We start from the raw sequence: 13,197 nt of genomic DNA on the forward strand, positions 1-13,197 counted from the left end.
AAGGAGCAATCCGCAGAGAGGCGCTCCATAAGAGTGGGAATATGCCTTCTGGGTCCTCCCTCAGAAGGCAGGTGAATGACAGAACAGAGAGAGCCATAAGGGGTCCACCAAGGATAGAAAGAGGAAGAAACCAACTCAAAGCACATCTAATGCTTTAAAAAGGAATGCTATTGAATGCTCACCCAGTGCATTCAAGGCACTGCATACAGGCAGCGAAGATGGCGCGGATGCAAAAATGTGTCTCTTCCTTTCAGCGACTGCCTCAAGATGGTACCTGTGGGGGAAAGATATTAATGGTGGGTGGGAAAGGAAAAGCAGGTGAAAAGGCTGTTCTGCTCAGCCCTGAATGGTAAGTATTGGACGTCTGCACCGCTGGGAACAAAATATGTGCAGCAAATACAAAATGCAACCTTACTTTGGGGGAGTCAGCAGTTAATCCCCAAGAAATCATTTAGGAGCAAATAGCTCACAGGAAATCTAGGTAGTGCACACGGCCATGAGAAGCACTGGTCATCTGCGAATCACCCACCTATCAGGATTGCAGTTGATGCTCTAGATGCTGTTCACTTGTTATATCATGACTTCATGGATGTGGGTGGTGGTTGATGTGGACAAGATCTCTTTTATAATGATGACGTCAAGTTTGGTGGTAGTGATAGATTCAGCTACGTCTGCAAGATTACAGACAGGGCATTTACAAAAGAAGTGCTATCTGTGTGTTCAGAGAGCCTGTTGTAGGAGGTAGTTAGTGTAATACAGATAGGGTTTGTTGAGTTTGCAGTGTGTATATGCTGTAGCTATAATGTTTTGTGGTGTGAGATGCTAGAGGTATTTGATTCTAGCCCTTATAAGACCCTAAAGTAGCACAAACTGAAGTTCTATCCTGATTGGCTGGCTCCTGTTTGTGCCATTGTGGTTCAGGTGTCCTCCCGCTCAATTCTCCCCATGACATCAAAACATTTCACGCAGTTATGATCCACATCCAACATTGGATGAACCAGAATCAACTGAAGCTAAACCCCGGGAAAACTGAGCTCCTCCTTCCTGGACTAAGCCATGCTCATTGGGGCCCGCAGTTCTGGCCCTCGGAGCTCGCCCCCCCCCAGTCCCGGTCAAATCAGTGAAGAGTCTGGGAGTGATTATCGACACCGAACTGTCCCTCAAAGCCCAAGTGGGTGCGGTAATCTCATCTTGTATGTACCAGCTCCGGAAGATTCGCAAAATTCGCCACCTACTTCCGCTCGTCGCACTTACCCAAGTTGTCATCTCACTTGTGCTTTCCCGTTTGGACTTCTCCAACTCCCTTTACTACGGTCTCCCACAATCTCTGCTACACCGCCTTCAGGTAGTTCAGAACCAAGCGGCCCGACTCATTCACAAAACCCTCAGATGGCAATCGTCCAAACCCTTACTTCACAGACTGCACTGGCTACCAATAGGCCAAAGGGCAGCTTTCAAGGTGGCCTGCCTCACATTCAAAGCCCTCCACTGTTCCGGCCCCGCGTTTCTCAAATCCTTAATTACTCCTCATCGTCCAACGCGCAACCTCCGATCAGCTCACCGTCATCTACTAGTCACCCCCAAAGCTAAAACCAAGAAATTCGGTGGTCGCCGCTTCTCCCACCTGGCTCCCGGGCTTTGGAATCTCCTCCCTCTCTCCATCAAATCCACCCCTTCTCTCCTGAACTTCAGGAAATCACTAAAAACCCACCTCTTCCCTCCCCTTGGTTAAAACCACGCCACTCACGCTTTCTCCCTCACTCACTCTGTCTTAAAGCGCCAGGAAGCCTTAGGTGTCAGCGCGCTCTATAAATTGCACTTAAGATAAGATAAGATAAGGTGACGTGTCCTGAGGGATTATGTTGTAAAGCCGGTGGTACTGAATGTGGGAGTTTCATTTTTAAAACTTTTCTGCATTGAACGCTCAGTCTGCCCTAATTATCATGCTCATGGATATATTATAGGTGTTATATGACCTGCCCCAAGGGTTTGTAATACTGGTGTAACAGGGGCTCCCCAGCAAACCATGGGAACCTGAGCAATTTAATAGTTAGGGTAGCGAGGGTGGCTGTATCAGAAATAGATTTGTGAACGGGCTATATGAAAAAATACGACTACGTTGTATTGCAATAATCAAACAGACGTATAACACACTATGGTTATACCAGTTCCATGAAGAATTCTAGTTTGGATTGACTTTGTCCTGTAGATCTAAAACAGTAAATAATTCTGCGGGTGACCTATGCTGTAGATTTTTAGGTGTCTGGCCTCATAACAGTGTGCACACACATACACACACACACACATCAAAAAATTGGTGTGCAAACGGTTCTTAAAACCACAATTTCAGCGGTTCTTAACCTTCATTTCAGATACCATCCCATGGGTTTCATGACCGTTTAGAAACTTAAATAATTTTAGCAGATTAATAAAGTATATATACATGAGAAAAGCAACATTTTAACATCTTCAAATGCTCTGTAAATGTGAAGAATTTGACATGGGAGCCTAATAATTAAGATGGAATCCTTAACTTGATTCACGAGAACAGCACAAGTACAGCAAATAGAATCTATTATGGATGATTGGCAGGCTTAATTTATGCCCTGGTAGAAGCCAATGAAAAGGGAGCATTCATTAGGAGCAAAAGAGACAAAGTGATATGCTAGAGTCTAACATATAGCATCCCCTTTTACAAATAAGGCCATATTTGGAAAAGCTCCAACCTTCGCATTAAAATAAAATAATGTTTTTGTATATTTTTATTGCTTGTGGATTAAATGATGCATGTATACTTTTTGGTGTTGTTCCTAAAAATACATAGGATCTGTGCATTTGTTGGACAAAATAAACACAGGGATTGGTGTCTAGACTGATTCTGGACACCCCCACAGGATATGTCAGCCTATAGACCAATCCCTCAGTTTATGTTGTCCAACAAACTCGCAGATCCTACATTGGGCGCCATGTCGTGTAGTTCCTAAAAATACATAGTATCTGCATGTTTATTGGAAAACATTAACTAAGGGATTAGTGTCTAGACTGATTTTGGACACCCCCGCAGGACATGTCAGCCTATATACCAGCTAGCTCACAGTGCCACCATTAAGCCCCCTAACCTTACAGAGGAGCAAAATAGTTTCTGGCAACCATTAATCTGGCAACTCTTGACCTTTCAGGAATCATGGAAACAGTACAGTACTTTTCGCTCAGTCAATCGTGCTCACTTAGCCTCAGAGAGATACACAGAATAAACATTTGGGACGTTTTAAGTAAGCATTTATTGAACCAGCGCCATTCTAGCATAAAACATGTTTGCTGCGACAATCAATAGACAGAAGCAAATGGAAGAGATTACAAGCACCAAAAGAGTGAAGAGTAGATGCATTTCTACCATGGTGCTAAAGCAATGAATATATGCAGACATATATAAAAACAGTAATCTTTGCGTACTCCTGCGATGTGAACCCTACCTAAGTTTATGTCACGGGGTCAAGGATGACATAGGGTAAGTGATGCCATACTCCCCGATGACTGTGGCGACGGAGGTACTCTTCCTCCCTGCGCAGGCATCGTAACCTGTCTGTCTCTTTAAAAATCCAGAGCCTGATATCCAAGAAGAAGGCGTTCCGCAGGTCCTGAGGACTTCGTTACCCCCTGACCAATGGGGAGAGGGAGCTACGCTGACAAACCCAAAAAAGTAGGCAGGGACTAAAACCGTTGTCAAAATGAGACCCGGACAATGCGGAGAAACTCCGGAGAACCAGAGAGCATGGAACAGAACCGAGACCTCAGTGCCTACGCAAGGCGGAGAAATTATTCCTGAAGAAGAGGAGACGCCAGGAGGCCAATGGTCCTTCGATTTGCCCTGCCAAGGTGCGGTTCTGACTGCAGGGGCTCATGGGGCACTGGGAGAGGAAGTCAAAGAAATAATGGGAGGATACATCTCTGCTAACAAGATGGAAACTGGTGCGTTAACTGGACTTCACTTGGTGGTGGTCCCTAGTCTTTGTTTTTGGTGATACCTCCAGCACGGTCCCCCTACCAGCTATTGTCGGTGTCCGAACGGTCAGCCGTGGCTATCTTTTTTTCTTTCGAGGGGCACAAGATTCCACAACCTGACCAGGTAGCCACGCGAGGTCAAGGAAGGACGAAGCACTCCTACCCGATGTCTACACTCCCGTTAATGGAAGAACAAGGACAAAAAAGGCAGTCATAATAAAGCCTCAGTACAAAAATGGATTAAAAGAGCCACATCGCCTGTTGTTTCCTTCCGGGGCTTAACCTCCTCCTCGAAAACCTGGTGACAGTGTACCTAAGTGTACCTAGCATGTATGTGGGTGTAAAGTCAAGAATCTCCTGCGAAAGAGCCAACCCCATCACGTGATGGGAGGGAATTAAATACCCCGTCTTGGTCACGAGTTGGACACTCCACAAGGGATGTCAGACCACTGCGTGTTAAAGCTTCAGCATGCAGGGACCTCCGTGTCAGTGTCAGCGTAGAAGCATCTCCTCTCCTTACCTAGTGAAGATGTGGTGCTTTCATACCAACAAAGGTAGCCTCGAGGTTCTACCACAATCGATATGTTGTGAGTACGAATATGTAGATGAGCCTTAATCAATATATTGTAATCATGCACATTAATCCTGTCGCCCAAGGATGAAGATAGCGATGACTTTTGTACAAAGTATGTTAATCCTTTTATGTACATTAAGTGCAGGGGATTAAGATATGATGCTAAGAATCCTCATGAAAAATAATCGAGCCTTGTTTCTAGGAAATCAATCAACATTTATTCAGCACATAACTGGGTAAAATGTCATTGCTACAACCGTTATGCAGAGCAAGGTTGGACAAATGTAGGCAAAAGGTCGCTTTGCTACTGAGCACTAGGTTAGGAAACATAACAACTAGTTTTTGGACATTTGTGTATTGTTTTGGGGGTCAAATTCTTACAAATTGTTTAGGCCAGGGTACTTAGTAATTCAGTGGGGGTGCAGAGAAGTGAAAAGGTAAGAGCCGCTGCACTGTATGGTTCTTTACCCATGCATTTCTTTGATTTTTTTCAATCTTGATTGCATTATACAGCTACGCTCAGTGCGTCCTAAGTTATTGTATGCCACAACATAATTTTACCTGTCTGTTTTATGTTTAAATGTATTTATTGGTATTTTCAATAAAACAATACAGTACATAGGCATATGCATTAACTCGCTGCACAGTTCACAATTCCCGCATGTCCTTGTGCCAAAATAAGCATGGTACCATTGTTGTTAGTCAGTCAATGCGGTCAAATTCAAAGTGGCACATGTTATGCTGTGTTGAAGGGTCAGCCTAGTACTGCAAACAAAAAGACTTAAACTCCCCCCCCCCCCTCTCTCTCTGATAGTCCATGGCGCATGCCCATCCCGTCCCCGCCTCCTGACCCCTGCGTCTTCTACGGAGCCATTGGTGGTGGTTGTTGGCCCTTTCCTGTATCTGTGAGCCGCAGCACTCTCAGGTATTTGGGTTGTGTTATTTCGTTGAACTCTATGGAAAGCAGTTGCAAGAAGGGGCCCCAAACTTTCCGAAAAGCGGCTTCGGAGTTGTTTAGCGTGGCCGATATGCATTCCATCCCTGTTATATGCCACAGTTGGTGTAGCCTGCCTATGTGTGTGGGTGAAGTGGATGTCCCCCAGTGCGTCAGTATGTTTTGTAAAGCTTCCCCTAATGCCAGCCCCATCTGCCGGCCTCTCATACTTTTAAGTGGATATGTGATTTGATTAGGGAGTCCCAAAACCATGTATACTGGGAGCCGCGGGATCTCCGTATCAAATGTCGCATCCACCTCCTCCAGAATTTTGGTCCAGTAGTTGGACAGCACTGGGCAGTCCCATAGAATATGGAGCAGTGTGCCTTCCCCGTCGTAGCCTCTCCAATAGGTGGGGCTCCAATTAGGGTTACCTCTGTGTAGGTGTACCGGTGTAAGGTACCAATACGTGGCGATTTTCATGGCCGTTTCGATACTGGCTACATTGCGGGCTGTGTGTTTTGCTCTATAGTAGATTCCCTCCCAATCCTTACGCATCAGGTGTCCTCCCAGTTTCCTCACCCAACTCTTCTGGCTCGGTGTGTCCTGTATCGGCGGGCGGGGCCGAATCATAGCGTCCAGGTCGGAGATCATCCCCTTATCCGTAAATTTGGTAATGAGCCATTTTTCAAATTTGGGCAGTTTGCAGCCCCCTTGTTCCCTCATCCCCTCCTGAAGCACCCAATGTCGCAGTTGTAGATATCTGAACCGTTCGCTTTCGGGAATTCCATATTCAGCTTTCATTTGGGGGAATGAAAGAATGACTGAGAGGTGGAAGAGGTGCCGCACCGATCAACACGCTGTCCCCCACCACTCTGCGAACGCCTTATCTGACAATCCCAGGGTGAACTCGCTGTTCCCAAATAGGGGGGTCATGGGAGATGGAAATGTTGTAAGTCTCCTACTGCTCGCCACTCCGTCCCAAACTTTCAACACTGGCCTGGTGATCGGTGAGCCCAACAGTCCTCAAGGGCGCTGTGGCCATTTCAGAAAGGGAACCTTCCACAATGGAATACCTCAAAAATGACAAAAGCTAACGGCGGACTCCAAGTGTCGCACTTCTCTATTGTGTTCCCATGTACTATAAGTCACAATGTAATTCTACTAGGTGTGCATCAAAAATGCTCCTGCATCCGCCGTTAATGGATACAGACTGCCAAGCAGATAGAAAAATTGTAAAATAATTGGAGCAGTGCACCACCAAATATTCAATTGTAATCACACCAAGTGGTCAATTTTGTTCATAGAAAGAGTCTTTATTGTAGTTTTCCAACCATATAAATGGAGAACGTCTCAGCCAACGCGTTTCGTTCAAAGAATTGAACTTCGTCAGGGCGTACTCAAGAATACAACGGGTGTGTAATCACGTCCGTTGGATTGTAGAGGAAGGAGCGCGGACGGTCGCAGGCTCGCAAATCGATTGTGGTGCCCTTATCAAGGAGGCATTCGCCTGCACACGAGACACACCAGATATTATGAGTGCACCTGGAAACATCATGTCCACGCTATAGTCTCTTTATTCTGAGACGGGCCACCCACTATACAAATAGTGGATCTACTGGGGGATTGAGAAATATTCTTAAGTACGCCCTGACGAAGTTCAATTCTTTGAATGAAACGCGTTGGCTGAGACGTTCTTCATTTATATGGTTGGAAAACTACAATAAAGACTCTTTCTATGAACAAAATTGACCACTTGGTGTGATTACAATTGAATATTTGGTGGTGCACTGCTCCAATTATTTTACACAATGGAATACCTGCCAGCGCCCTATTCTGAAATAGCCAGCGTTTTTCGGATTCCGGTCTTGCCCATTCCACAAGATATCGCAGTTGTGCTGCCTTGTAGTAATGGAGTAGGTCTGGTCAAGCCCCCATACTCTGGGCGGATGTACCCTAAGGCCTTGCTCATATGTGGACGGTCCCCCGCGCACACAAATTTGTTGATGCTACGTTGTAGTGAGATAATTACCCCTTCAGGTGGGAGCGCCGGCAGGGTTTGGAACAGGTACAGCGCCTTTGGCAATAGTGACATTTTAACTGCCGCAACTCTCCCAATAGGGAAAGGCGATGTTTACTCCAAGTTCCCAAATCTCGTTCGACCTGCCGTTGCAGTTTAGCATAATTCAGACAAGTCGTCTGGCGGACTGTGGCCGCTAGCTCCAGCTCTAAGTATGGGATATTGTCCACCACTCTGATACCGGATAACCATCCCTCGCTTGGGTCTGGTGCAGGTTGGGTGGGGTGCAATTGGAGGATCAGTTGTTTATCTACATAAACCCGAAAGCCCGAGACTTTACCGAAGGTCTCCAGCTCCTCCAAGAAAGCGGGGAGTGAGGTTTGCGTCTCCGACAGTGCCGCTGTCACATCGTCTGCATATAAGCTCACAGGGTGTGTTTCCCCCCCAAGGGTATACCTCTAATTCCAGGGCTGTCTCTGACCCTCTGCGCCAGCGGCTCAATGTACAGAGCAAACAGAAGCGGGGACAATGGGCACCCCTGCCTAGTCCCCCTTTAGATAGTAAATGGTCTCGAGGTGATGCCATTAACTCTAATGGATGCCGTGTGCGCATTATAGCAGCACCGCACCCAATCCCGAAATCTCTCTCCCAGCCCAAGCTTAGTTAGTACCTGCCCCAGGAATCCCCATTCCACCCGATCGAACGCTTTTTCAGCATCTACCGTTAGGAGAAGCGAATCCATTCGTGTTTGATGAGCTTTGTCTATGAGGTGAAGGGTCCTCTTGGTATTGTCCCCACATTGGCAGGACTGGATAAATCTGGCCTGGTCGGGTTCTATTATATTCGGCATATGGGGACTGAGGCGTGTGGCGAGTATGCCTGTAAATAGTTTAAAATCTACTTTGAGTAGAGAGATCGGGCGGTATGATCCGCAAAGCTGTCTATCCTTACCTGGCTTGGGTAAGACCACTATTGCCGCTGTCAGCATCAAAGCTGGGATCAGATGTGTACTTCCGAGGGTGTTAAACAGCCTCGTCAGCATCGGAGCTAGGATAGCACAAAATCTCTTATAAAAAAGGGCAGGGAACCCATCCGGGCCTGGGGACTTGAGCACCTTGAGGCGCGAGATCGTGGCGATGACCTCTTCTATGCGGATGAGGGTGTCTAATGCTGTGGCCTGGACTGAGGTCAATGAAGACACCTCGACAGTTTGCAAGTAGGTTGCTATGTCCTGATCCATTGGGGTGTCGGCGGTGTATAAGTGCTCGTAGAATTCTCTAAAAGTATGGGCTATCTCTTCGTCCCCCAAGGCGTCTGTCTGACCACTCCTACGTAGTGAGGAGACCTTCGTCTTCTGTCTGTGGGCCCGAAGCCTGTTTGCCAATAGTCGGCCTGTGCGGTCTCCCCCAATGTAATAGGAGTGTTTCAATTGGACTGCTGCGTATTCTGTCCTGTTTAAATCAATACCAGCCAACTGCGCCCTAGCCGCCTTCAATTGCCGCCACACACTCGGCGCCCCCGTCCTACTATGCACCCGCTCCAATTCCCGTACCCGTGCCGCAAGAGTCACACGCGCCTCCTTGCGTGCTTTGTTGTGGGCCGCTGTGATCGCTATTAGCTCACCCCGTGCTACCGCTTTCATTGCCTCCCAAATAGTAATGACAGCCATGCCTGGAGTGTCATTTAAGGTGAAATAGTCAGTGATGCAGTTGGAGATTTGTTGTGCTATTGTTTTGTTGTGGAGCATGTGATCTTTGAGCCGCCAGTTGCCCGAGTGGCATGGTCCCGGCACTAGTCGTATTTGTATGGTCAATGCGTCATGGTCTGAGAGGGCCGCGGGCTCAATAGTCGCCGCTTGAACCGCCCTGCTGATCTCCTCTGTTCCCAAAAAGTAATCCAGGCGTGCATAAGACTTGTGGGCGTGTGAGAAGAATGTGTAGTGTGTGGAGTTGGTGTGGGCCTCCCTTCATATGTCTATAAATCCCATTTCAGTCAGCCATTTCTTCCCATCCCGACATCTCTCCCTTTTGTTAGTCGCAAGTATGAGATCTGTCCTTGGACGAGTCCATGACCAAATTTAGGTCCCCCCCTACCAATGTCATGCGATTTTGTGGGGTCATGACGTCTGCTAGGGCCGTCTGGAGGAATCTCTCTTGTCCTGAATTAGGAGCGTAGAGTGAGCCTATCACCAGGGATTGGGTGCCAAATTGAATGGTGTAGGCGAGGAGTCTCCCCTTTAATTCAGCCACTTTCTCCCTCACTGTCCCTTGGCAACGGTTGGAGATAAGAATGGCCACTCCTGCTTTTTTCTCCCCCGTGGAAGAGAAGTACTGTTGGGTTAATGCCCTCGAGCGCATGCGGTGGCAGTCAGTAGTGAGGAGGTGCGTCTCCTGTAGGAGACATATATCAGCCTCCGTGTGCTCTAGGTACTAGAGAATTGCACATCTGGGTTGTTAAGCCCCTTAACATTAAGCATGACTATTTTCACTACATGTCTGGCCATAGTGAGGAGGTGCAAGCTGAGCTGTGTCGGTACCCATATTGTAGAGAAGCCTCCGTCGGGCAGTAACCGTCAATCTGTGTATCAAGCTCTTGTAGGGCCATGTGGTAGGTCTGGCGTAATGCCTCTGCGGGTCCCGAGGACCTTGCGTGTACATGCGTCTCAGACATCGGACTCCCTCCTCCCCCCTCCCTTTCCCCAAAAAACCCAACAGTAGTCACCCCTGAATAAGAAAAATATGCATGTTACCTGTCTGTTTTAAAAGGTGACAGCAATACATTTCCTCCAGCACTTTAATTATTAAACATATTACATACCTGACTTCATAGGTCCCAGTAACTACCTCAGAAAATTGTGATCCATCCGTTTGCAATTGTTTTAGGTTCATATGTCAAAATGGTGGTAAAATCCAAAGATAAATAAACGCTGCAATGGTTCAGTCTGCCTCTATTAAAATGCTTCCTATTTTGTCTCTTGTTTCATGAATCTCTCTGTTTCTCTTGTAGTCCTTCGATTCTGGTGACTACTTCCCTATTTGGGGGACATGTCTGGGATTCCAGCTTTTGACAACACTTACTGCTGGACAGGATCTGCTTTCAAAAACACTGGCGGAGAACATCTCCCTGCCGCTGAACCTGACAGAAGGTGAGGCAACCGTGATGTTGTGTGAGGCCGAAGTCTTTATCACTGCAGAGCCTGTGCTTAATTTGAGCTGGTGGTTTCTGGTGCTCAGCACTGGCACTTAATTGGCAGCACCGGCACTTACTTTTGACAGTCTGCCACATGTTGGGCTGTTTGCTTGATTTAGAGTGAGCATAACAGTTGTTTACTAATTCAATATATGTTTTAAATTATGAATACATACTGCCCTTGCTAATCTTATAGCTTTGGGAGCCTGGAATAGTCTCAACTGTGCCCTGACACTTCATTTTTTACAAATTAAGCCCCGTGCAGAGCAAATTCATTTAGATGCTATCATGCCTGGAGGACACTAGCCATTTCCACGCAGTCCCTCCGCAGCTCCCACTTTGCATGGGTAATAATGGGGGGAGGCGGGTGCCCGGCACAACCAGGGTATGTAGTTGCTTGAATCTTGAAAAACAATTCTAATCTTAACAAGATGTGTGTCTCTTGTTCCAGATGCTACTTCGAGTCGGATGTTCCGTAACGTTCCCTTGGATCTCATGAAAGCTTTGAGCACAGAGAAGCTGACAGGAAACTTCCATCATTATGGACTCGAAACTCAGGCAAATACCTTGAAGTTTCTGCTTCGTCTTGTAGTGCTATGAAGATAGTATGGTACTTTTGAGGATGAGACTAAGAAGTCAGTAGAGAAAGGTGGGAAGATGACTCTAGGGGAAAACAGAGCAATTTTGAGGTTAAGACTAGTAAAGCAGCAGAAAACATGAGAGCTAAGAAGATGGTAAGGACGTCCTTTCAGATGCTGTTATAAAGTGAGAAGGGAAGCTTGAAAGTGTAGCGATATATAAAAGTAAAGAGGCTTGGAAGGGAGGACTACGAAGATAATAGATACCCTTATTAGGAGTTGTGTAAGAAAGTTAATTGGTGGTTGGACCTAGGAAGATAGTAGATGAGTTTGAGACGTTTGTGCTCAGTAGACAGAAGAGGAGCTCAGGAGAATGATAGGAAGGCAGTAGGAAAGATGATGGCAGCTTAGACGGCAATAGGGAAGCTTGGGGGGGGGGGGGTGCTGGAAAGGCGACAATGAAGCTGGGGTGTTTGTGGCATCAGACATACGAGGAAGGCTTGCCAGGATGTGCCCTAGACAACAGTGAGAAGGTTTGGGTGGTCTTGCTGAAAATAGCAGCATTAATGGTGAGCGTTAACTGCTATAAAACCCTGTATGGAAGCTCTACCGGTAAGAGCGAGGAAGACAATAGAGTAGCTTAGTAAAGGAAAGGGAAATAGTAGATACATTCAGGTGGTAGGTGCTGGCAGAATGTAACTACATCCAGGATGTTAGCTATGGCCCATTTTATAAAGAGTGAGTACTCTGTATCTCCGACCCCTGGAAAACCTTCTTTCAGGCCTTATTTATTATTAAGTGTTTGGACACCCTGTAAACCTAAGCCCTCTATTTCTTCACACAAAAATGCACACTTGCAGTGTTAGATTGTACCACACTTCCCAATCAATCATGTCCAGCAGCTTGGCTGATTGATCCTTTTTCTGGGTGGGCATACAGAGGTTGTCAAAGAGCAAGTCATTCTAAAGGAAGGAGTATGGTCCTGAAATATTCCCATGGATGTGACTGATATGTTGCCAATCTCTGAAGGAAGAAGTAGTCCCAGAAGTATGGAAGCAGGCAGTGGTAACTCCCCTGTTAAAGAAGCCTTCCCTGGATCCAACAATTCCAGCTAATTTTAGGCCTATATCTCTCCTGCCTTATCCTATAAAAATCCTGGAAAAGGCTGACAGCAAGTCCCTGTCGAGTTACCCCGAGGAAAACCATCTACTGGGCAGGGATCAGTTTGGGTTCCGCCCAGGTCATGGGACGGAAACCGCTTTGGCAACTGTGCTAGACAAGCTGCAAATGCGAGCCGACAATGGTGACTCCTCGGTGTTGGTATTACTGGATATGTCGGCCGCATTCGACACGGTTAGCCACGCAGTGCTGATAGGAAGGTTGGAAAGACTGGGGGTGAAAGGCTGCGCCTTGAAATGGATGCAATCATACTAGTCACATAGAAGTCCCTGGTTTGCCATGGAGTGCCACAGGGCTCGGCAATAAGCCCCATCCTTTTTAATATATACTTACGCCCCCTGATTCCCATAATAAAATCATATGGGATTGATTTGGTTAATTACGCCGATGACACCCAATTGGTGTTTTCCCTGGAAGGGAAGCACGCGGTGTCTATGGATACCTTCCAGGAATGCATGCGTCGGGTTTCTGGCTGGCTTAAAGCAAATTCTTTGCAGTTCAATGGGGGGAAAACGGAGCTGCTATACTGCTCTGCAGCAAGACTGTCAAAGTTCCTACCGTGTGAGTTTAGACTCATGCTGGAGGACGACCCCCTGGTGCCAGCTAAAACAGTACGCAACCTGGGTGTCATGGTGGATGAAGATCTCCAAATGCTGTCACAGGCGAATAAAACAATTAGTATATGCTTTGCCTTGCTAAAAGCACTTCGGCAGATTTTACC

The 13,197-nt window shown here is 46.8% G+C and overlaps 1 protein-coding gene across 1 annotated transcript in view; it reads left to right on the top strand.

Annotated features, from left to right (window-relative positions):
• LOC146785428 (gamma-glutamyl hydrolase-like) overlaps positions 1-13,197 on the top strand; it is an 86,782-nt gene that overhangs the window by 48,376 nt on the left and 25,209 nt on the right. Inside the window, exons 5-6 of the mRNA XM_085634480.1 lie at positions 10,537-10,675; positions 11,171-11,277. Coding sequence (XP_085490606.1) covers positions 10,537-10,675; positions 11,171-11,277 — 246 coding nt within the window. The remainder of the gene's footprint in view (positions 1-10,536; positions 10,676-11,170; positions 11,278-13,197) is intronic.

Source organism: Triturus cristatus, chromosome 11 (assembly GCF_964204655.1).
Source record: "Triturus cristatus chromosome 11, aTriCri1.1, whole genome shotgun sequence".
Taxonomy (NCBI): domain Eukaryota; kingdom Metazoa; phylum Chordata; class Amphibia; order Caudata; family Salamandridae; genus Triturus; species Triturus cristatus.